The sequence below is a fragment of the Aplidium turbinatum genome, chromosome 8, assembly GCF_918807975.1.
Source record: "Aplidium turbinatum chromosome 8, kaAplTurb1.1, whole genome shotgun sequence".
Taxonomy (NCBI): domain Eukaryota; kingdom Metazoa; phylum Chordata; class Ascidiacea; order Aplousobranchia; family Polyclinidae; genus Aplidium; species Aplidium turbinatum.
Window position 1 is genome coordinate 21,972,130 of NC_137479.1, and position 26,321 is coordinate 21,998,450.

The following is a 26,321-nucleotide window of genomic DNA, read 5'->3' on the forward strand; positions in this document are numbered from 1 at the left end:
TCTCAAAGTTCAGATGCTCCCATACTCTCGTTTAAAGAGAATGTCCCCACAGAATGATAACCCCTGTTGATAATTTATGCCTTAAAACAGAGATTTTCAGGCAACTGATTTCAACTGACTGATTTGTTTTGATGCTAAACCAGCTACGTAATGCCCAGTGTGTTGTTATTTATGAGCGCCACTTCGTTTGGTCGTTTGTTTGTGCGTCAGCAAAATCTTACATTTTGTCCACTCTATGGTTCTTGACGTTGAATCAACGTAGTTAGAAGTTTGCGCTAGCAAACGCAGTTTGTACTTTTTGTGCATGACGCTATCATTCGAATCATTTCTCTTCTCTTTTCGTACTATATATGACGTCTGATCTTACCGAAATTCATAATTTTAATGTTACATTAGTTAACTGCAGTACATGAGCGTACCAGTTCTGTTGAGAATTGATTTAGTAGTTAGAAGAATCGCCCGACAAAATTTCGGTATTGCTACCCACGCTTGCAATGACTCTAAAAAGGTTGTCTGACATCAAAACCAGCAACAGCATTGCTGTGTGCTTGCCGTTGGTGGACGTTCTTGTGGAAGCAATACAAACCAGATTTTGTCATTGGTTCGAGGACAGCAACTCTCAGCTTGCTGCTGCATTCCACCCACAATTTAGACTTACATGTGTCCAATGGCTGACAAGCGACACTGCTGAATTGAAGACCACAATAAAACAAAACATGCGTCAAGCAATTGAAGAAGCAAACTGCTCTGCTGAAGAGCGGAGCAGCAGCGACACTGAAGTGGATAGTGATAGAGTCACAGAGGAGTTTTTTGCACCACTATATGCAAAAAACAAGAAGAGAAAGCAATGCGCGTTGAATCTGTTGCAGGAGTATTTGGAAGCTGACCCTGAGCCCAAGTTAAGCGGTTCCAGATTCACAAGCGGACCGATGAAAAAACTGTTTTTAAAGCATAACACTCCCATTCCGTCAAGTGCTGCAGTGGAAAGGTTGTTTTCATTGGGTAATGATATTTTAAAGCCCAAAAGGGCAGGGTTAAGTGACGAGCATTTGCACTTTAAAATGCTCGTATTTCTCAAAGGAAATAAGCATATTTATACTGAGTAATTTTTTTAAATAAAACATTGTTGGTTTTGTACTTGTGCTGTTATGTTAGCATGGATGGCTATAACACTAGCCTAATAGCCTATATATCAAACATTGCGGTTAAACTGGACTTACATGCAGAGCTGGCCAGGTGCAGAACTTTATGTTGAGATTTATAAGTAACTGAAAGTAACTAGTAACTGTAACTAGTAACTGAAACTAGTTACTTTTTTGAAATCGGTAACTGTAACGGTAACTCAGTTACTATTTTGGCCAAGTAACTGTAACTGTAACTCAGTTACTTTTGAAAGTAGCTTTGCCCACTTCTGATACTGCGTATACCGCCGTATACAGCACTGGGTGTAGGTCGGAAGGCGTACATCGATGCATAGCGCTCAAGTCCGCTTTCCCGCAATGCAGGATAAAGATATGAAAAACAAACAAAAAAAGTAAAAAGACAAATGAATCATCGGACCAATCAGAAGTTGCAGAGAAAACTCTGATATAAAGTAAATTAAGCCAACGTTTCGTCGTCCACAGCTTAACGTAGAAGGCTACGGCAGTGGTAGTCATTTCGATGACGTGTGTTCGATTCCCACCCAAACCATTAGTTTTTTTTTCTTCTTCAGTATTTACCAAATAAAGTTCAAAGGAGGATCAACTTTCTGGCTAAATGCTAGAAACGTCACAATTGGACGGCAGGCTATTCACTTAAACATGTTTTGATTGATTGGCGATGTCATCAGGTCTTAGGCCTACAGAGAATTGTCATGTTTAAGTGGCTACGGTAGCCTACCATATTCTCTGCCACCTGCACTGCTCGGAAAATTTTGCAATATTTTATCACTAGCTTTCGCATAACTGTTTGAATGAGAAAGTGCAGACTCGACGACCTTGAATGAGAAAGTGCAGACTCGACGACCTTTTTTAGGGCTACAATCTTTCGCACTTTCTCATTGGATTTGGATGCACGCACATCCTAATTTCACAATAAGCTAGGCCTAACAGCAGCTGCTTAGTGGTGTATGAAATTTGTTAAAAGCGCATTTTTCTCCATTTCTATTAAAAACTTTCCCAAAAAAAGGTAAAATATGAAATTGTCTGGCAATGTTAAAGTTGTGTAAGAGCAGGCTAGTTTATCTCGGGACTACAGTAGGCGCGGAATGAAAAATCGGCCTACCTATAACGTCCAGGAGTAAAAGTTCGTTCGCCAGTCAAAGTGATTTGCTTTTTCATTACGGTACTTAAGACTGCAGTGGTGTCTCTGACGGAATGTTGGAGAACGTATCGCGTTATCAGGATTTTTTCAAGGGGGGGGGGGGGGGGAAGCATTCGTAATTTTTTTCGAATCGAAAAACCCCTTACTTGCTAATAACTAGTAGCCTACGGTAGCCGAAGTCGTATTGTGTAGTATGGATAGATTTTGTATTGAAAACAATACAAAATGTGATGTAGGACTGGACGTCTCACATAATTAGGCTATATGCATCATGCATGTAAAATATGTTTTTCGAAGACGACGTAGTTAGCAGCTCACTCAACCCAATGAACTACGCGTGTTGAGGGTAGTACGTTCCAGGCTACGCAGAATTTCTTATGTTCGATATTAGGTACGGTAGGATACTTGACATTTTTTATTATCAAGAGTAGCGTAATGCAACTTTTCAGTCTGACCAAGGTTATCTGTTGGTGTAATATAGGCTAAACTTTCACGGTCTTGACGCCCGGCTTTGCCCGTCTGCAGCATTTCCATAACTCCATCCGCCACTGGTCATGCCAAATGATGATTGACAATAGGCTACAAACCGATGGATCCAGCCCAACATAATTATACAATATTAGTTTTTGTAGCAGTAGGCCTAGGGAGCGTTCAAATATTACGTAACGCTGTTTTTCCGAATTTTTGACCCCCCCTCTCCCATGTGACGCCAACGTAACGTTTTTGTCAACCCCCCCCTCCCCCACGTGACGCTTTTCCATTACAAAGCCCGTTTTGCCAGTTTATATCAAAATTATGACGTGGTAACACGTGCTGATAAAATATCTTGATTTGTATGCACCTAAAGCTTACGTTTGAGACATGAAATTTTAGCTATATTATTTTTTTGGAATTAAAACGTTATGTACCCACTGAAAACGTTTAGTAGCCTACATCAAGCGGATGGAAAATTTGCATTGGTAAAATTTGCAGTAGGCCTATGTGTGGTAATTGTGCCATCATGCCGACAATAATCGAAAGCGAATGTTGCCAGGAGAATGACTCTGTGTTAGCCAAAACCAAAACTGTTTCAAAGTCTTGTTGTTTTCTCGCTTTGCTATTCGATCCAAACGCCCGATCGTACTCACAGACCTGTACCTAAGTCGATCGAGTTTTGTGGTAGGCTACTGCAGTACTGCATTGACAGTGGCTTTCACATATCTTGAAAAATCAAAGACAGAAGGGACAGCTTCAGGGATGAGCATTGAGCAGGTGTCTGGACTTGCTGCCTTGTAGCTCTGCCTGTAGATCACGTTGACCAGAAAATGATTGCTGCACACACGGCAGTGCTTGTTTACAGGTGGGTATTTGAGTTTCATCGCCGAGATCCATTTCTTCAGCTTGTCGTCATTATTCAGAGGTAAACGATGAAAGGATACCCCTTTGACGATTCCCCGGTTAGTACAACTGGGAGCCATACAAGAAGCCACCATTTTAAGGGCGTAAAAACTCCCTTAGCACAAAATTGTTCGCTGTTTCGGTAGCCTACGCGATTTGTTCCTTGTGTTTGCACGCAAAACAGTAGACCTTGGATGCGGCGTTGCCAGCCAATCACGTCATCAAAAATTTTGACCAATCAGGATCATTCAAATCAAAAAAGGTTTTTTAATTAATGATAACACAAAAAATGAAAAAATTGTTGAAAAACGTTTTATTTCAGAAAGATCTACAAATACAAAAGTCATGTATTTTCGTTGCACTGCACCTTTAAGTTTAAAGCATAAAGATCAAAAACAGTCTTTAATGAATTTACAGTATTAACAATTAACGTAATGTACTTCAATAGCTGATGAAGTCAATGAGACATCGGTGGTCGATCAAAGTTGTCACTTTCATTGCAAAGCAAACATACGGTAGCCCATTGCTTTCTTGCCGACTTGTGTGAAAAAGCGCTTGAGCATATTTGTTAAATTCGCGACACTCCTTTTCAACGTTACGTTTCTTGGCAAAATCCATAGGAAAATATTTAGTGTAAATTCAAAATATAATTCTAACTGAAAACAAAGAAACTAAAAACACAAAGAACTAAAGTTTAACCAACAATCACTATTATCTGTAGCCTATACGTTCCCGGTTTAATTATTACACTAAACAGCCAAATTTCACTTTGATCTATTTTTCCGGCTTGAGACTGAAGGAGATTCTTACAAGAGACAAAGAAAAAGAATGGAAGGCCCGTTTATGACAGAACATAACATGTTTGTCACTTGACTAAAAACCGAAAACAAATAATCAAAGAACTAAAAAATAACCAACAGTCACTATTATTTGACGTAGTAATTAAGCAAGTAGTGGTGGATTGCGGCAGAGTGTGGCCGCGGGCCACGTTTATGTAAAGACCGAAACTGTCTGCGGGCCGGAACCGGCCCGCAGGCCGTATGTTGCCCGTCCCTGACCTAGAACCTGTATGGAATTACGGGAATTACAGTATCGTAGTTGATACTTGATAGAGACTTTGTTGGTGCTGAATAGGTGCTGTTGGATATGATTTCAGCTTAATTTAGTATCCAAACGACGATACCAGCCAGCACAAATAAACTACCGTACAGTACTCGTAAGCGTTACGTAACGTTTTGCTTGAACCCCCTTCCCCCCAATGTGACGCTAACGTAACGTTTTTCATAAACCCCCCCCTCGATAGCGTTACGTAATATTTGAACGGTCCTCTACCTATTGGAATATATTTTATTTACAATTGAACAGCTGCACAAGCTAAATATGAATATGGGTTGGCCAACTAACCGAGGTTTAGGAAGAGATAAATAGGGCCATGCGTGATTTACATTATTGAATATCGAGCTTCTGCAGCAATGTTTACAACATTTTTTTTTTTATTTCAAATAGCCAAAACATAGCCTACATTAAACTGAAATAATTGGGCGGCCCCTAAAACTAAACAGCCGGCCCCTAAAACTAAATAATTGGCCGGCCCCTTAAACTAAACAGCCGTGCCCCCAGGTGCGGCGAAAACGGCGCTGCTACTCAAGCCCACTCCCACTTTGTGTACGTCATTGGCCTTGTGCAACGTAGTCTAAGTTGGATAGGAGTCTTTATTTTTGCACTGAAAAAGTTTGAGAGCTTAATCTTGGCAGCCTCGATTACTTTTAAAGGTTTTGAACCCATCACCCAGATAGTAGTTATAATGAAGCTCCGATTGCTGCCGACTGTGAATTATTTTGTCAAGTGCCACTGAATGAAAAGCAATCCTTAAAATGCTTTGCTCAAACGCACACCACCAGAGCTGCTTGTCTACTCGCATATGTCGAATTTTGGATAAACGTGAAGATCATTGAACAGATTTATTTAAAGACAAATGTACACTGTACAGTAAGATATAATGGAGTGTTGGGTGCGATGGCGACTTTACAACAAACTTCAACAAGAGGTCGGTTTAAACTGGCCTACAACCACACAGCAAGAAACAAGGTTTGATCCACTAACGGACAACAATTCCTAAAAACATAGCAACGTGTCGTCAAAGGAAGTATGCAGTGGCGGACTACTTGTACTTACTTGCCGTGATGAGAATCCGACGCAACGGTCAAACTTAAAACAAGCAAAAAAACTATTGCCAACTTCTCAACTGTTTAATGAAAATGGAAACCAAATATTTTCTTCAGTTACAAACTGTTGGCGTCACTTGAGTGAAACTGTCCAAGTGTCCATTAGACGTCAATATTCAAAATAAGTCGTATTCTACTGTAACAGTGACTGTAGACCAGGTTACCACAACATGTTGAAGCAAAATTAAATGAGTTTTCTCAGCCAGCATGACTAATAGCCAATAACGGATGCTAACGAAAGGATACCACATTTCACGCCATTGCAGTGTTGATGGGAATATTGCATAACAGGCAACAATCGAGTAACGCTATCACATACTATACACGATTGTACTGATGCAGAGTGCTGCTTTAACTTTCAATCGCTATTCCGCGAAAGCGCTTTTTTACTTGTTAAAGCACTAATAGAATTCCACTTCAAATTAGTAGATAGTTACCGCATCTTTAATTCTTTTTAATATAAAGTAGTGTATTTAAAAAAATCGCCATCGAACCTTACAATGCAGAACTGAGACAAACCTGTTCGCACACGGGCTGTATGTGAAAGTCACAAATGAAAGCCTAGTGTAAAACCGCGAGGGAACGGCACTGATTTACATTTTACCATTTCAAGATCGGGTTGTTAATGCAAGGTGAATCACCACTTTCCGTGTGTGAACAGATTGGGGACAATGCAAATAAAAAAAGTAAAAAACACTGAACCAAATTCGGCAAAAATTAAGATGAAGTTGAATCTTCTTTCTTGTTGAGCCAAGCGTAGCAATCAGAGTTCATGAAATCTGTCTCCTTCACTTCCACTGCTTATCCAATAGCGTTGGAAAGGTTGCTGTGAATCGACTAAGAATAATTAAGCATTCAAAACAAAGTCACAAACTAGTGACGTTTGCTTATGTCGATCAAATGAAAATAACCAAATAAAGTTCATTATTTCTTCGATTGCCAATCTCCACCATCTTCAAGTTGACATGCTCTCTTTGACCTAATACTTACAGCAGACGATGGTGGTTGTTGACTTGAATACTTGAATAGACTTTCCACCATTGATCCTCCAAGAAGTGGTAAAACTGATATTAGAAAATAGCTTTACATTAAACAATTAAGACCTTCATTGAAAGGCGTGGCCAGTAGAAAGAGCTGACTTTATGTACCGTAGCTCAAACGTTATCCAAAAATAAAAGAAAAGGACTTGAATGACCGACACTAGAAGAGCTTTACATCGACGGGTGATCACAATTACCAGCTAATTCCCTTCGATGCTTTCAAACGAAGCTCTGAAACACAGCAGTAAGCCAAGCACAGCTTGTAGCCGAAGAGCGCAGTGCTGATGCGCTATAGCGGAACTAAGAAGAGGCAGATTGACTATTTTTGCAGTCCAAACTTAATTGATCGGGAGTAAGGGAAAGCTTCAGCTCATTGAGCAGTTTCACACACTCGTCGTGGCTTTCGAAAGCTAACTGACTTGCCACGTAAGCCACTGGAACCGATGGCCGAAAACTAATCGAAAAACAAAAAGAAGTGTTAAAGGTTATGGTTAACTGTTCAATAGGCTATTGTAAGACAATCCTACGACTTAAAGAAAAGAAAGTAACCCTCAAAACACTATTTCAGTTTAAAAAATGAAATCTTGGGTGATAGGTTTAAATATGCTACAGATGAAATGCTTTTGGCAAAGCAGAAAATTATTATCCTCAGGAGATTACATCTTTTCTGAACATTGTCGGTTTTCGACAAAAGCAATTTCACAAATTTGTAGGCGACTTCCTTTGTCTAAAGGAAAATTGTGTGCTTATAACAATAAAAAGCAAAAGACAATGATCGCAGTATAGAATAAATATTTTAGCATCAACAAGCAGCAAAATCGATATTAAATAATCTTACGATATAAAGTAACGTTATTCAAACACGACTGCCCAAACCAGTTGCAAAAATCATATTTTCTACAGTATGTTAAAAATTATCTCTTGAAAATTAAGACTGTTGCATCCGGAAATGTATGTGTACGTACATTGTACAAGTTCATATAAACGATCAAGAATAATCATGTGTCAAGAATGACCGGATGCGTTAGTCCAATAAAACAGATGCTTACCGATGCAAGTAAATTAGTTTATTACTAAAGTAATAATACTTACCATCAACCCCGCAGAGAGGTTATCGCAGTACGCTGATGTCTAGATTTAATAATTTTACAACGAAACCATTAACCCTAGCTTATTATTTTACAACTTTAACTGGCACGTGTCACCATTGCCGAATAACAGTGCGGGTAATTGATACGTCCGCAGTTAATTGCGTAGTCTGCAAAGGGATGATATTTGAGCTTTTTTGGACAGTTGAGAAAGCAAAACTTTTAAATGGGGTGATACATCATTGACTCATTTAAATATAAACCGATAAAAATAAGCTCACAGGCTTGAAACCACAAATTCTGACAATTCTATTTGTCAAGCATTCATCAAACCAAATGCGGTAATATTGTTGTCCATTTATCTCATAACTACATCTTTTCTGCCACTTACTAAGCCGTCCACACTCAATTTGAAGGCAGTTACACTCAAGACATTGCATACTTGCTTGTGCAAATATAATAAAATAAAACACAAAGACCGCAATACAAAGACATGCAGCAGAATACATACGCTTTGACTATTCGATCCAAGGCGATTTTCCTCTCGCGGCCGACGAACTTGTCCATCAGATATGCTCCCATCATCGGTGCCTTTGTGTAAAGTTGAAAGAACTTGCAGTAGTTGCCGGTCGACCACGCGTCCCGTACAGAAAGCGCGTGGGAGATACATTTGTCTTTTCGCAGCTCCGCAGTGATGACAGATAAGACTGATGTGAGATCTGAAAGGTCAAAGATGTGGATTAACACTCACTTGAAATGCGCCAAAGTGCATGGGCATTAAAGTAATGGCCATTCAATATCATATAGAGTAAACTATATGCCATATAGACTCACATCCCAATCGGCAAAATTTGTCATTTTTACATTGAATCAACGTCTGCATACGTTGAATCAACATAAACATGACGGATTTTGCTGTCTGGGATACCACAAGATATCAGTAAGTTACACGTCACTGCCAATGATCAAACTATTTCTTCATTGCACACAGTGTTTTGACACGCAACCCGAACCTGTTGTGTTTTTCGTATAAACATAATAAAGGATGCTGTAGGCAAGAAATTCGTTTCTGTGCTCAGACGACACTCCTTCCGCGTTTAACTGCCGCAGCTGGTTCTGGCATTGATTGAATTCCTCGTGGTCTCCCTGGAATGTTGCAAAGATCGTTTCAACAAATGATAAAAGAGAACTATAAGAAGCTGAGGAGCAAGCCGACCACATAATGCTCATTGCTCAGCTTCTTCCAATATAGTTCGCTTTTATCATGTGTCTTGACTTGATGTTCTAAATTCTGAGGAAATAAACAAAAAAAAATCGCAACGACTGGTAGCCAATTGCTTACCTTTTCCAAAGCGATTCGTGCATGGGTTTCGTAGACCTCCACTGTGAACTCGTTCCTGATGCCTTGAACCTAACACATTGGAAGGTTTTATTAAAGAGGCCTGTTCAAAATTAAAAAAATAACTGTTTAGTTAGATCACTATGCCTGAAACCCTGCAATGTCCATGAACTTACAGTAAGATCCTGTCTTATGCTCTTCATTTGTCGACATGTGTACAAGTAATCTTGCTTTTCTAGCCAATCCTTCTTCACGTGCACCAATGAATTACGTAATACTTCAATCGGTCGCACCTGAAACGAGAGCGATGTAAGAGCAAGCGTTTGAAAACTTTGTGATGGGAAACAAAGTGATTTAATTGTGATTAAAAGCGTTAACATGAATATTTTGACATTTCGGAACGGGAAGTCTTTTTGAACTGCGTAGACTGCCACATACAAGTTTGTTGAAAATTATATTTAAAGTTACCACACATTTTTTTTTTAAAGCAGCTCAGTGATTGAAGCAAAATTCGAAAGATGTTACTTCGTTCAGCTCAGTGCATACCGAGGAAGGCGCTGGAGCAGCTGTGAGACGAAAATAATCCTTGAAAATGTCTTGGCATGTTCCCACTATTTGCAGGTCATCCAAGTTCACATCATCACTGGAAGAAACAAAATAAGATGGTTTAAGTCACATCAGCTCAGCTATCATTGCACGTCTTGTGGCAAATCATACCACTACGTGAATTCAGTCAGAACTGTAAAAGTTTTCAACACCGATCAGAAAGTCGAGTTAGGCCCTTGCTGTTGAGAATTTCTGCAACAGTATCATACACGCTCTGCCTTAGACAAGAAAAACAGCATGTTGAGACTTCATTAGATTTGCTTTGGTTAACCTCTTTTTCTAAAGACGGCAAACAGGCAATGCCTTGTCCAACAGCAACAACACACATACTCAATGTCACTAATCTCATTAACTCACTTGATATCAAACTGATTGATGGACAATTCTAGCTTTTCTTGGCGAGGTTGAAACAAGTGGCTCTGGAATCGATTGGCTCGATTTGCTTTCTTAACTTCGCGGAGTGGATCGTAGATTTGAAACTGGGGGGCAGCAGCTACCCCACCCCCTCTTTTCTTCTGCAATGCAGAAAATAAAGTAATGGTTTGGTCACGATCAACGTAACTACTTCAGTAAGTTTTCTAAAATAATGAAGTCTTATCTTTCTGAGCACCAAAAAAAGCGACTGCCATAGCCCACAGCTAAAATTACGGCTAGTTTCTTCACTATTATTTTTTTTAGCAGATTATAGGAAGAATTGAAAGCAGCGAAAACATCTTCATCGTTGAAAATACAAACTGGAACAAAATTATTATTTCAACCGCAAGATTTGCGTTCAAGCTTTTTTCACCACATGCAGCGAATTTTCAATGGCTAAATTTGGAGATTGCCTTGCGGAATCTTACCACAAATATTCACTAATGTAATCGACTCTACAATAAACACCGTTTGGCGCTGCAAAAGTTAGAGTTTCGGTTGTTCCCACACGACCAATCTAAGACTCGCATGACTGGTAGCTTACCATAAGCTCAATGAAGATTTTTTGTTTCGTTTACATACAAATAAAACATAACAAAGTCACAGGCTTTCAGTAATAGGCAACAGGGAATCCAACTTGCCTTCTTTTTGCCTTTTTTGCCAAGTGTTGTGTCATTTGGATTGTTCGTGTTGATGCCACGCCCTCTTCCCCTACCACGACCTTTACCCTTCCCTCTCCAACTTGTCTCTTGTGTCTTACCATCCATGTGAAGTCCTCTGCCCTTGAAACGATTACCGCTTTTGGGGCTACTACTTCTAGATCTACTACTGCTGCCGCTGCAAAAAAAGAAACATGTCAAATATGACAGACGAGTTTATAGAAAATTGTCTTTCAATGAACATTTCTTGGGATATTGGTGCGTTAAAAATCGATACAACACAGAAAGGCAATCAAGCTACAGTCAATCGCAAGTTGACTGTACCGTCATTCTTGTATGTTGTTTGGAATTTTTTTTGCATACGTCATTCTGACAGTTCAATGAGTGTAACACCAAAAGCAACGCTAGCGCAAAAAGACAAGCAAATATAGACCCACAAACATAGAGACTCTAAACAAGTACACCTCAAACATCAGCAGAAATTATGAACCATGAACTTGACAAAAGAGAGAACGCAGAGACCATTTTTTTCTATGTTGTCCTACAACCTGCTGAGAGATGATTATTTGAAAATCACAATCGACCTGGAATAGCGGCATCGTCTTCGCTTCGGAGAGTAAGACCTTGAACGTGACCTCGAGTAGGAGCGGGATCGTGAACTAGACCTCGAGCGTGAGCGGCGTGAAAATCTATTACAAAAACACATGATATTTTCATATTCATGATATGCGAATGTTATGAAACAAATTCTGTCATTGATATCACAGAGAAACTTTAAATTTTCAGCTTACCTAAGTCCTAAAAGTTCACTGATTGCAAAGGAAGTTTATATCGAAAGTGGTAGGTCTGCAACCTTTTATTGTTTTCCAACGACATGTCAGAAAACGCAGGTAATTCTTGTACGTACTAATGTACGTTATCAGTAGTTATATATTTTATATACGAGTCCTGAAGTAATCATTTTACTAGTATCGTTTTTACTTCAGTTTTAATTTGTTGTTACAAATTAGCCATGAGATAGGCGTCGTTAAGCTGAAAGGCGTTTATCTCCAAAATCACATGTGAAAACAAGACAGGTTGTATTAACTATGTACCTGTTTGCAACTTTTCTTCTGTCTGTGAAGCGATTCTGGAATAACGCGCTGTCCCGTTTTTGTGACAACATTTTCCAGCTGGGCTGAAAAACCTCCTTTTTATTGATTGTATGTCTGAGAAAAACATATCGGACGTTAAATATTTAGTTATATTTGATTGTAGAAACAAGAGCTCGATCACGGCTAGAATACTTTACCAAATTCAACAAAGACATGTCCACTGTTCAACCAAATAAAAGTAAATTTTGATTACTTGACGTTAGTATTTTGATCAAGAAAATACAAGAGCTATAATTACATTGGCAACGGCTCTACGTCCCAGTTAATCTTGAACGCCGATCCGTCTTTCATTCGGTCATTCAAAACCGTTTTTAAAAAGATTTCCGTCTTGTCTTTTTGCTCTTCTGTTTGAGCAGCTTGAAAAGCTCGTTGGATATAATTCCTGAAGAAATACAATAGATCTGTTTTACGAAATAATCCGATATTTGTATTACGAAATCAAGTACTGCAAACATACAGGTATCATATGCTATGTAGTATGTATTCATTGTATTGTCTGCGTAGCTACAAGCGTTTGGACAGTTTGTAGCTACAAGTGTTTTGATAGCAAATTAACAGAGCCCTCACAGACGTTGACGACTCAGGCAGCAAATCAGCCGTTTTTTTCATTGATTCAACGTCTGCAGTCCAGGCGTTACCTGGGGACACCTCTACTGACTTTTATTCATTGAAAACTTTCGCTCACAAGTTCAGATGCAGATAATCAGTTTGACAAATGACACCGGTAGTTAGAGAAAGTTAAACTACCGGTAAACCACAATATTGCAGTTAAATCTGATAGCAGATCAACTTTATTTGTTCACGGATAAAAAAGCTTGAAATGGCAGGGAGGGTGCAGTGTGTATTTTATTCATTGTAACTAACTGCTTGAGCCCATTTGAAAAAGGTATAAAAGTTATAGTAATTTTTAAGGAGGTTTTCAGGTGCAGTTTAGGCCAGGAGCATATTCGTCTTTCCTAAAAACGCTAATTATTATAGAAAGTAGAAGCTGAGACGTTTTGCTGTGGTTTCTTGAGTGTAAATGGGAAAAGTGAGCTATCGAAGTCACGTGAACAAAAGAAAACGTAGCCTTTTTAATAAAATATAATTAATCACTAACATTAAAGAAGGAGGCCAGGCGTTTGTTTTATCATTTGATTTCATCTCCGTCTCTTCTTCAGGAGGAGGTGGTGGTGGTGGAGGTGGCGGAGGAAGAGGAACAAAAGTATTCGCTTTCGGAAACTGGTTAAAACAAAAACAAAATTCAAGTACCACCGGGGAGCAACGAATAATTTTGAATCCTATTGCTAGAGAAATATATAGAAGAATTCTAGCAGATTAATTGTTCTGAATTAGTGTCTCACACCACAATATTCTATAATAATTATTATTAGCCTGAAGTTGAACTTGCTATGAATATTTTCACCACTTTCTCAGTGCAATATAAAGGCAGCAAGTAAAATTATCTCGTTTCAGTAAGTGCTATCAATATAATAAAAAAATTAAGAGCCCAAAATGTAGATAGTAAACTCATGTTCAGCTGAAAATAAGTTTAGTAGCCTGTCTACACTTTGGGCATTTTATTTTTCGATTGGATTAACTAGCTCCAACCATTTTGCCCCATTCATAATACATTGAGAAGTATTTTGTAAAATTACTAAAGTCAAAAAAGCTCAACAATGTTCTACCGGTTGTTGTATCCTGACTGGAGGAGTGCTTGCTTCCAAAGGAGGATATTCCTTGAGATCAGATGGTGGAGGTGGTGGGGCATCTTTTGGGAGTGGAGGGGGAAATTGACTGAACTTACTTTTCCGCCCGATGTTGAATTTTATCGAACCTTAAAGTAAAAGATATCCAATTTTTACACAGCTTTGAATGAAATTTAAGAAAACTGACAACATGCAAAACGTTGTGAACCAACATCTTCTCCATGCATTTAACAAAAGCTCTTGTCACCCAAAGGAAAACGTTAGTTTATTTAACCAGTAAAATTTTTTCAGACTTTGGTGTGAATTATAGTTTTCCATTTAAAATAAAAAATTTCAAGAACTCACCTTGGCCACCGACTGATTTATTGGAATTTGCAAATTTTTGAAGAGTTTCTGAGGCACCCGTAGCAACTACAGGTGGCAAAGGAGGTTCATCTGGAATCGGTGGATTGCTTTTCACAGCTGCTGTATAGCTCTGCATGGCTGGAGGACACTCAGATTCTTTTTTAGGCATAGGATAACTTGACATGTTTGGCTGATTAGTAGGTAGATTGTTATAATTCCCATACATGTTGCCAGTTGGAAATCCTTGAGTATTCTAACACATAAGTTCTAAATTAATTGGGGCAGTTTCACCTTATTATTATTATTATAGCTTTTGGTTTCAGAACACATAATAACTACATATATACTACTTTGAACATTATTGTTAGGCTAATATTTGATGAAAACAACACTTAGTCTAGCAGCAAATAAGTCAGGTGACATGCGAAATAGGGATCAGTAGTAAAACGTAAATTTCAAGTCATATTCAAAAATACGTTTGCCTAAAACGATAATTCCAAAGATGTCATCAATTCCATTCACTGGGAATTGCAAATGTCATAATTTTAAAAACATAATGATGGAATTTCAAACAAAATATTCTTAATAATAAAAGATCCATTTAAATATCCACCAAATTGTAAAGATTGTTTGTGATGAATGGAAGTTGCAAAATCTCCGATTGCAAATTACAATACAAATAAAAGAGACTACCGTACAGTTTACAAATAAACTTTGCAATGGAAGCTTTACAATTTTCATATTTATGTTTGTGTTGCTAGGCTGTAGGCCTACTATCTAAAAATAATCATTTTTATGATACCTGATTTGACAAGCCCATTCCTGCCTGATAGCCATAGTTTGTCATTCCATACTGTGGTTGGGGTGGTGGAGGCGGTGGTGGTGGGGGAACACTGCTGTAGTTTTGGTAGTCATTATGATGAGCTGCTTGCATGTACGGATCTGAGTATCCATACCCAGTGTTTGACCAAGACTGTTGATTGTAATAGCCACTGTTCCCATAAGCCATAGCATCATACTGTGCAGGATAAGCGGTAGACATCGGTGTCTGAAAATTAACAACACAGTTATCAATTTAAAAATGTTTTGGTATTTGGACTATGGACATTACGTGGCTCTTTGCACAGCTATGGAACAAATGATAGCCTGAACACTTAAACAGCATCATTGCATTGTAGCCTACCCAGATCACTTACCAGCATACAATACATGTAGGTAACATTATACACACACATTAGTATGTAAGGCAAAAAAGCATAATACTTAATTGCAGCTTGGGGAATTCTTTTTTGTGAGATTCTTTAACAATTATGCTTTATGTTAATGTTATATTGTTATAATAATTATGTTATTGCAGCTTATGTTTGCAAAAGCATAATTGCTTCCTAAATTTTATGCATGTTTAGTCAATTACAAACAGTATATTAAAGTTATCATTCTCAACGAATAGATGAGAACAATTTGACAAAGCGAGTTTGGAATAAAGTAGTGACAGAAAAGATAAGAAAAGGAAGACCAAAAAAACATGGGATGACACAGTGAAGGATGACATAACAAAAAACAAAGTCTGAAAATTGAAGATGCCAATAATACAAAGAGGTGGAGGAGTCACTGCAGACAACTGGTCGACCTTGATGTTTCGGGATGAAGACCAGGCTTCTTTAAAGCAAAATGGATGATGATGATGATTTTAAAGTTATCGTAAAGTTGCAACTTTACCAAATTAGACAGAAACCTAATTTTAAACAGCATTAATCCTGGAAAACAATGGTATACTAAAGTTTTGGTTTGAATCCCAATGTGCTTAGTTGATTAGATAATACTGGACAGTATTGGTACTCACTTTATTTCCTGCCCAGTTTTCTTGTTTCTCTTTTATTTCATCTAATGCTTTACGAGCATTTTGCCACGCTGGAGTTTGTTCTTCACCACTTGCTTCAGACATTTCAAATTGTAATATCATTCATGAAAACTGAAACATATTATGCATATATATTATACTGTATTATACAGTGTACGATACGTACATTAAGATATAGAAAAATTAAGATATACCGGCATTAAGATATAGGCTATTAAGATAACATTAAGATATACCGGCACATCATACATTTAAAGATATTCAAAGATATACAAAGATATAGAAAATTTAAAGATATAGAAAAATTTATATTACCGGCATTAAGATAACATTAAGATATACCGGCACATCATACATTTAAAAGAACTTGAACACAGATACTGATATTGTCAAAAACATTCAAATCATGCAATTCAAAGATTGCATGCCAGGCCTCGGAATTCGTTTTTGTTGATGGCGGACAAACGTGTCCGGTCTGAGCAGCTATCTCGGCGGACAAATTAAGTCTCACGGCTGACACACCAGTTTTAGCCGTCGATCGTCATGCTTAATCACTTTATCTTGATAACAATTCTTCGCCACTTCAGAACTATAACTATGGCAATATGAGTAATAAAGTTAGAGTTTTTTTAATTTGCTGGAATTTCTCTGGGTAATTTTCTGTTCGTCATATAAAGATGTGACCGTGTTTGCCGAACGACGCATTACATTTTTGCTCTCAACAAGTTAGAAATTCAATATTCATTCAATTTATTTTTCTTTGTCAAAAAACAACAGCAGTGATAAAGTTACAAATAGTGAACGGGAACAAAATCAACAAAAGGAAAAGGTGGCAAAACTACAAAAGTTTAAAACGTGCATGCAATGCAAATTTAAAGGTCACGTACACGAAAGTAAATTAAGCACGGCCACCAAACCTAACAGTTTAAAGTAGATGAATTAGTTGGAAGAACCAGTTGGCTCCAATGATGTTTATCGGGCTGGTATCCCCAAGGGTATGAGTTAGATACTACCCAGAAGCATTTTACTTTAAACTAAATTGCCTGCTAAAAAACACTGCCTAAAAGTAAACTTGACATTGATGAAACCATTTTATTTAAAGAAGTACCGTATTGTATATACGTAACGTTTTACAGCCAACAAATTAACTTGTTGAGGCCTACAATCAAAATTTGCAAGTGCAACAAGGGTGATTTAAAACAAAAGAACTTCAATAGTCAATACGTGACAACTTGAACTGACAAGTTTCTTGAAGTTTTCACTTTGAGAATTGAGACTGGAGAGTCTCCTATCTCCTAAGCAAAGAAAATAATTCTTGCGCAATTCTGATCTGCGCAAAAGTTGCCAACAGCATTTTATGTAAATATAAACCTTTTTTTGTCAGGAGAACAAATCGAACGTCTACCAAAATAATATAAACTCTTTATCACTGTTTAGATATACTTTCATAACCTTATGCTTGTTGCATAATCATAATGCAATGATATTTAAATGTTTTATATTGTAGTTGTCATAGAAATAGGGAATAGATTGTGACTTTCTTTCCCAAACCAAACTAAAGTGTTGTGACCGTGCCATATTTTAAACTGATTGTCCTGTTTTGATCCTCTGCTATGTTTGGCATATATTGTTTATGGTTTTGATAGTCAGAAATAAAAACAAACTGAACTGAAAATTAAAAAAAAATTAACAAAACACAAACAAAGATAGCGTAGACCTAGCCTATTCATTTGCATTAACACAAAGAAAACGATAAAGCCATGTGCAGATCTTTAAACCATCATCATCATGTGTTTTTTTCCCACCGTCAAAGCAAAAAACAATATCACCTGCCTGAACATAGCTGGGGTCTGGAAAAAAGGCAAAAGCGACAAAACACGAACGTTGAATTAACGTTGAATGCGGCAAGGAATTTGGCATGAACATGTTTGATTCCAACAATGATTAAAGTACGGTAGTTAAAGAAAGTAAACATTCTACCAATTCAATGAGTTAGTTTTTTCACTAATCAAATTTCAACTCATCACGTCGGGGTCACCTATGTGGTAGCCTAATATTTATTTTACGTGTAAGGATGGTTTTATTGAGATTTTACATGGTAATTGGTTGTCTAATGAAATTCTGTCTGCCTGATTGAGATTCTGACTAATTTGACTATCTAACTCGTCTGCCCTGTCCCACGAGCCAGTGTTGTACTTTGCGCCAACGCTAACCTATATTAATACCACCTTGGTTAAAAACATGGCATGCTGCTTTAATAACAGCGAGCTGTTGATTAGATTATTTTAAAGACGGCATAGAAAGGCCGTAGGCCTATATCGCATATAGCCTACAAATCATTTTTGTCACCATTTTGCTCAACTAACCGCAAAAACGTTTGGTCAGCTGATATGGAAAAAATATCTGGCTTAAGGTGACCGGGCCTGCGTCAGTGGTTCAAAGCCTTTACAAGTAGGCCTAGGCTATACGAAACTGCTAAGATTATGCTTCTACAGAAGCTTTCTCTCAACTTTCTCTGACCGAAGATAAAACTTTCTTCTATCAAACACTCAGAGGCAAAGTTTATTATTGGAAAACGTTTAGTTTGTGGAATGTAAACAAATTGATTTGATCCTCCATTTCGTATCTTGACGTTCGTTTTTAATTTTTTGCGATACCGTACCGTAACAAAATTGTTCTTTTCTGCTACAGTCGATACTAAAACTAGGCTACTTCAAAGCGAAGCAAAATTTGTGCAGTTGAGTCTTGATAGCCTACATTTTGTAATTTGCTTTTTTGGCAATATGTAGGCTATTGTGGATTATGATATTACGACAAAATACTTTCTAAACTCCATGGTGCTCAGCAGAGTTGGATCAATTACATTAATTTAGCTCAATTACAATTACAATTACTCCCTTGAATGTTTCAATTACATTACAATTACAATTAATCAGTGCTAAAAATGTCAAATTACAATTACAATTTCAATGAAGGGATGCCTTTCGGCATGGCATAGACTACACATACACACTACAGTCAAGCCAACGGCCACGTGTTTAAAAATCATTTAATAATTACAATTACTCGTAAACAAAACATTTTATTAATTAATTACAAATTATAACAGTTTGGTTCGTATTTACATTTTCAATAAATGAAAAAGGGGCGCCTTTCACCAGGCAAAATAATGCACCATAAACAAATTGGCGTTTCTTACAATAGAAGGTGTTTTAGAAAAAAAGGACTGGATAAGGTGGTAGCTGAGGCGGAACACTACTAAATGTAATTGAAAGTGTAATTGAGCCAAAATTTTAGCAAATTACAATTACACAGAATGAAAATGCCTCAATTACATTACAATTACAATTACATGAAAAACTGTAATTATAATTACATCAATTACAATTACCAATTACAATTGATCCAACTCTGGTGCTCAGTGATAAAATTGGGGAGTTTACCACAGGCTCCTGGACTTTTACTACCTATTAACTCACTAGTAAAGTCCCAGAACAAAATCTTAAGAAAATCGACACTGTAAATAAATCCAATCTTCGATTTAACTTTCAATAGACAAATTTGAAGAAAATGTCTGGAAAAAATATTCTCATCTGGTCTTAAAGATTATTTTAATCAAAGATTTAAAGCTGAAACGTTCGTTCCAGTGGCGTAGCTAAAAAATGTGCCGCCCGGGGCGGATTCAGATTTTGCCGCCCCTTCAAGAAAAAGCATGTGAAAATGAAATTTTCTTAATTGACTTAAAGTGGAATTATTGTATGTTTTGAACCAGTAGCGTAGCCAGTAATTTTGAAAGGGGGGTTTTAAGGGCCGGCTCGTCCTCGCCAAAGACGACACCCAGCGGCGGGCGGTGTGAGGGGCCTCCCCCAGAAAATTTTGAAAAATTACTTTGGACTTGGTGCATTCTGAGAGCATTTTCAACAAAAATGTGGGTATAAATCCCCTAGTATAAATATTCCTGTAAAATGGTGCTGTCCGGTGGCATAGCGAAAGGGTAAGATATCATGTTTTCTTGGGAATTTTTTGGTAACTTAATAAAGCTAAGTCTCTATGTTTTCTTGTTGCTAATTCCTGGCTGAGATATTTGAATGTTTGGTATTGGCAAAACTCGCTCTTTTAATGGAGTTTCGTTTAAAATTAGGCAAACTTTGTTTTGAGACATAGAGACTGAAAGCACCATTCTCAATATCGTGACGTCACATGCGTGCCAAAGGGGGGATTGTAACCCCCAAACCCCTCCTCCCCCTTGGCTACGCCACTGTTTTGAACGTTGCCATTCTGTTTGCTTTTATTTTCCGTGTAGGCTACTTTTGCATTATCAACAAAAAAAAGAAACGTCCTGTCTGAAAGTGCCGCCTCCCAGACGTGCCGCCCGGGGCGGTCCGCCCCCTAGCCCCCCTCTAGCTACGCCACTGGTTCGTTCGACAGAAGTAAAAAATTGTTTAAAAAGTGTTCTTAAAACGCCATTTGCTGTATGTCCTCGTAGCTATACACTGATACATATGAAATTTTGAAACATTTTCAAACCAGCAACAGGTCTAGGCTATTACTCGTCAAGTGAAATAAGAGAAGATAAAAATAGAATCATTTATAAACTTATCGAGGAACAGAACCAATAGTTAAACTTTTTTTTAGTTTTTTTACGTTTTTATAAAAGACTAAAAAATTGTAAGCATTTTGTTTATTTTTTTCGAGTTTAAAATTTCTCTTAATATGTTCTATGTTTTTTAAATCGTTTAACTTGGCAATTTGTTTGTAATCAATTTCGAATACTAACAACAGCTTTAACTTTTTCGATGCTATGGGGTGTAGCCTAAATGGTTCAAATCTCGATTCTACGTACAAAGCCTACAACTCTAACGTGAAATCCGGGCGTGAAATATAACCGAAGGCTGTGGCCTAACGGAACAGAAAATTTTCCAATTAACAGATAAATTACTTGGTTTATCCAATAAGTCAAAAATGTTTTTAAGAAGGTGCGTTTTTCAGCACTATTTTTTTTGCAGACAATAAAACTGAAAACACTTTTTGACTAACTGTAGTACAAATAAATATACAAAGATTTGTAAAACATTTGTTGTGTTTACAGCACTATAAACATTTATACAATCATGAGGCGAACTGGTTACAAATTGCTCAGGAGATTTTTCTATTCTCATTTCTATTCCAGGCAACAAAATCCATCATTTTTACACTGTTTTAACGTCTGAAAAGGTTGAATCAATGTAAAAATGACGGATTTTACTGCCTGGGATAGACCACTTACGTTGCATCTTTTGATAAACTGTTTTAATTTTGATACACACAAAATATTCCAGATCTTACAAATTGTTATAAGTCATACAAAATGAAACTACATTTAGAAAACAATCAAGTTCACGAATAGTCAGCTGTGCCACATGGAAATTAACTTTTCAAACTTAAAATCAAAGTAAATATTAACAAGAACTTTAGTAATCAAAGTTGAATTTTATGGTTTTGCTGTGGCACTTTTGTGTGCGTGATATACAATAAGCTCATTATGTTTATACCGCATGTTGTAAACTTTAAAGTGGAGAAAAGTTCACTTTTTATTATTGAAAATCAAGCAAAGATGTCGGTAAAGAAGTCATCGCTCAGTATTTGATTTACCAAATATGAAATCTTTTAATTTTTTATTTGATAAATTGCAAAACATTTTCAGCAATTCTACCCCAAATCTGAAAGCTGAATTGAGTCAAAGAATTTAAGTTTAAATTATTTCCAGACCTACTGCGACCAGAACCAGACTAGACGTTCTACTTCGTATTCTAAAGGATTCACAGATAAATTTTTTAGCTTTATCCAAAATTCCAAATAACTGTGATTACTTTTCTCATAAAACAGCGCAAAAAGCGTGCAAAACAGCACAGACCTTCGCTGTTTTGTTCCGATGCCTTTCTCTAATTGTTTACAAATCCGAAATTTTCCGATTCTGAAATTCTCCGATGATTCATTTCGACAGAACAATTATTGGATTTACTTTATTCCAGCATGCTAGAGTCACCGTTTACTTTCAACTTACACATGAAAGCAAGAAAGAAACATGAAAACACGAAAGCTATAAAAACGCCATCGCGCACCCCACAACGGCAGATTATGAAAACAAAATGGTGAAGAAAAACATAAAATTAAAAAAAATAGCCATACGCTACCAACCACCTGTGAGGCTTAATTTGAACTTTGCAAAAATATTGATGGTTTGATTTATGTTTAAAACTGCTCTTAAAAAAATATCTTTGGTGGTGACAATTCAATCACAATTTGTTTTAACAAAGTAAATAAATGCTTTCTACTTCACAGCTTAAAATCTAAATCGTGATACTGAAAACAATTAAATACTTAAAGAAAATAAAGATAATTCTTATTTGGTTGTTGGTAACTGTCTACCTCACGATTGTGCAATCAGGTGAGCGAATAAATGCTTTCAACAATTTATTGATCGTTTGTTTTGTTAAGAAAACAATTAGGCCTAAAATTTTGTTTTGGTTAAATAACACTAACAGTTCTTTCTTTTTTGGTCTGTTTAATTTAAAATTTAGTTAGTGTTGTAAATTTATATTTTTTTGTTTTCATTGTTCTTAATAAATTTTCCATTTTTTAGAAACCAAATATCCGATGACAGCAAGCTCTTTTGTTTCCAAGCTGAAACAAAATGCAAAGTCCAGATCTGTCCGAAGTGTTTTGATAGTAACTCGGGTAAGGAAGTATACCATTTCAGTAGTGGGCTGGTGGCCTTAGAACTAATTGGCAATTCAATCTCCCTTTTCTTATTATCTTAACATACATTTCAATGTTATTGTTTTGAATTGAAAAAGGGGTTTGAGCTGTATTTCATGCAAGATAAATCACATACAAAAAGATTAATATACAAACCAAGACATAACTCAATAATTTTCAAATCCACACTTTTCATTTAATCTTGTTTTAATTTGATTTAACTTCGCGGCATGTCTGAAGCTTTGTTACGTCAGGCCCGTAGCCAGACATTTTCAAGGGGGGGTTCCCAAATCCAAAAATATGGACCTTTTGAAAACGCTTTCTTCTTGGTGTGTCCACAAGCAAGCAAAAACATAAGAAGCGGCAGTACATGTACCAACAAACAAAACAAACTTCAAATTGTCAATTATAAAAAAACAAAATAAATCAATACCGGTACAAACAATTTTCACATTAATAATAGCACATCTACAGTGGAACCGACAGGGGCGCCGGAAGCGGGAGAGGAGAGGGCAGATACCCTTATAAGGTCATGTAAGCTACTGCACAATTTGCAATATAACAATTTGCGCCACTGGTGGTCCACCTCGAATTTTTAGTGGTCCAAAGAGAATTTTATTGGTTCACATAATGGACATCAATTGCCAATGGTCTATGGAATTTTTTTCTTAAAAAAATGGTCCATGGGACAATGGCACAAATACTTGTAAGCTTCAGCGAATTTCACTGTAATTCAGCTTAAAGTATATCTCACACTATCCACTAAACCAGTGGTTCCCAACCTGGGGTCTGCCGTGTGCGGACCCCTTGGGGGTCCGTGAGAAAGCCTTTGGTGGTCCGTGATTATGCTACCTTGATGAATTTTGGGAAAAAAACGAAAAGCGATCTTTTCACTTTCATTTCTCTCATTAAATTTGCTTACGTTGAAAAAGTTTCGGCATGGCACTTTGGGTCACCCTAATAATCACATACTGCTGACATTTCTTGAACAATTCATTCATTTTCTTATTTGAGCGACTGTTTAACCTAATATTTGCCGCAGGAGTCGTAGCGGCAATGCAATGTGACACAGTAGGCTACAGTAGTTGAGTAGCATAATTATTACAATAGTATGTTAATTGAGTTTCAGGAAAAATTTAGGTAGGGGTCCGCAGAATTAATAATTTGTCTAAAGAGGTCCGTGACAACAAAAAGGTTGGGAACCACTGCACTAAACCAATACGCGTCCACAATTCCGTTGCCTGCTCTCACGTCAACTATCTTTTATCACGAGAACTGTATTCATAAGATTTTATCAATAGAATTATCCAGAAGGTAGAATGCAAGAAAGATTAACTATTACGTAAACTCTGTAACCGAGAAAATACGAGTTTAACAACTTATGTCACATTCGCTAGCGCAACACAAGGCATTATGAGGTATAGCAATGATCAAAGTTTAAGACTTTACTATCGCACAATCAATCATTTTATTTTTCGTTATTAACGCGTCCGGGACGAAAATGTTTTCAATCTTCCAGACACCTCTTATTTAGAACTATCTGGAAGGTTTCAGCTGATCCTGTGATCATATGTACACTACACCTTCCCCAAAATGTAGACCTTTTCGGCTCAAGGGGGGGTTTCCGGGAACCCTGAAAACCCCCCCTGGCTACGGGCTTGGTAACGTCATATTGATTTGCAAGTTTAACTTTGTAAAACAACGCGGGATCATTGTAATACATTTTAATGTTTGTGGTTTGTTTAATTAACCAAAAAACAAAACCAAATTTTAAAATTCAAGTCAATTTTTATCCATGTGTATCTGCTTGTTTACACTCATTCAGGATTAATGGCATCTTGCTATATTTTACGCAGCGCATTGATTGCTATCCGTCTTGTCGGAGGAATATGTGGACGAGAAAATACGTGTGGTATTGTTCACAGATGAGAATGCCTTGTAAGTGAAACAGTTGTTTATATAGTTTGGAAGTCCCGAGTTTTTTATTCAATGCTTTTGAAATTTAAAAGTAGCTTTGGCGGTTCCATAATTAATTCATCAGCAACATTAAGTTATATGCATTAAATTGTCGTTCAGTGATGGCTGTTTGTAAGTTACTGGAGTAATTTCTGACCCGTTAGTGGTTCTTTCGGAAAACTATCTGAATTTAAAATAGGTGCTTTCTATTAAAACTTTTCATTACTTTTGTGTTGTATCATAATGGAACAGGAAATGACTGCTCAGGATTACCTTTTCTAGCTAGGCGGTGGAAAAAAACTTTTTTTGATTAAAAGGGGTTGGAGCTAGAGCTAGAGCATGGAAGCCAGAGCTGTACTCAAAAAGTTAACGAAAAATATAAGACGTTTATATTCGCATCAGTTTGATGCCATGAAAGTGCTATGAACATTAATAGAAAATGGCTCATGATAAGTTGGCGTAGGCGTTGCTATTCTTGGAATGACTTTTGATTAAATGAAAAGTGATTCTAACCAAACGTGTAACGTTCGTCACCAGCATACGTGGTACTTTGGTTGGTGAGACATGAATGTTTATTGGGAAATATATCTACAATTTTGTGTTTCAGATCTTTGCTATTACTGTCGGTACCAACTGCGATGTGGAGAAAGATTTTATTATTTTTAAACATTTTAAAACTTCTTTCGTTGTGTTTGTGCCAGCGCTATTTTTGGTAGTAAAATCTTGAAGACTTTTAGCATTAGAATAATTGCAAAACTTACTTATTCCAAATTTCAATATTGACCTTTGCCTGTCAATGCAAACGGTGGGTGTTTCGGGGTGTCGCTTTATATCGCCACCACAAACCAAAGCTGTTTGTGACCAACAGAAAGCACCGGCGTGTTTCACGTGGCGAACCAAGTAACGTTGAAAACTTGAAACAATTAAAATATTTTGTGAACAATAATCGTCTCATGGAAGCCGCTTATTACTTTACATAGCACGCCGATTTGTTTAAAATATTATTTTTTCTGACATAATTTTGTTTTTTATGTTAATTTATATTTATTGTTACAAATACTGTGTTTCTGTGCGTATCCTGAAAAAGCATTTTGTTTACTTCCTCATTTAAGACATTCTGTTTGCCGCTTTTTGACTGCTTCACATTTTTGTTTTTGTAGTCTATCCACAGCGCTATTATTGTAGAATGAAGAATTGCAGCCAATCAAGCATTATTTATATATTTAACTCCATTGTAATGCCAGTCAATTTGAAATTGTTCATTTATTGTTGCTTTTTATAGTTGATGTTTATATCATGGCACATTTGCCAATTTTTATCAATGTTTTGCAATATGGTCAAATTACAGTTCGGACGTTTTACCGCTTCACCCAGGAAAGATTGGTAGGATTTTTTTAATTTTTGGTATGACGTTACCTGGAATCGAACCAGGTCTACCGAAAGATAATGATGGAATTCTAAACCAATTAAGTTTAGCACAACTGAATGGCGTTAATTGTTCATTATTGGCGTTTGAATCCAAAATAT

The 26,321-nt window shown here is 37.0% G+C and overlaps 1 protein-coding gene across 1 annotated transcript; it reads right to left on the reverse strand.

The window, feature by feature from the left end:
- Positions 1-5,629: 5,629 nt before the first annotated feature.
- Positions 5,630-16,213, reverse strand: LOC145775699 (leukocyte receptor cluster member 8 homolog). The gene is made up of 16 exons (XM_082587047.1): positions 16,083-16,213; positions 15,042-15,287; positions 14,240-14,492; positions 13,874-14,022; positions 13,306-13,427; positions 12,445-12,588; positions 12,147-12,260; positions 11,637-11,741; positions 11,035-11,230; positions 10,337-10,494; positions 9,920-10,016; positions 9,550-9,666; positions 9,377-9,445; positions 9,048-9,180; positions 8,546-8,753; positions 5,630-7,400 (listed from the first exon to the last, which is right to left on the reverse strand). Exons 1-16 carry the CDS (start codon positions 16,200-16,202, stop codon positions 7,247-7,249), a joined length of 2,385 nt encoding a protein of 794 aa, XP_082443173.1. The 5' UTR covers positions 16,203-16,213; the 3' UTR covers positions 5,630-7,246.
- Between the last annotated feature and the right edge of the window lie 10,108 nt (positions 16,214-26,321).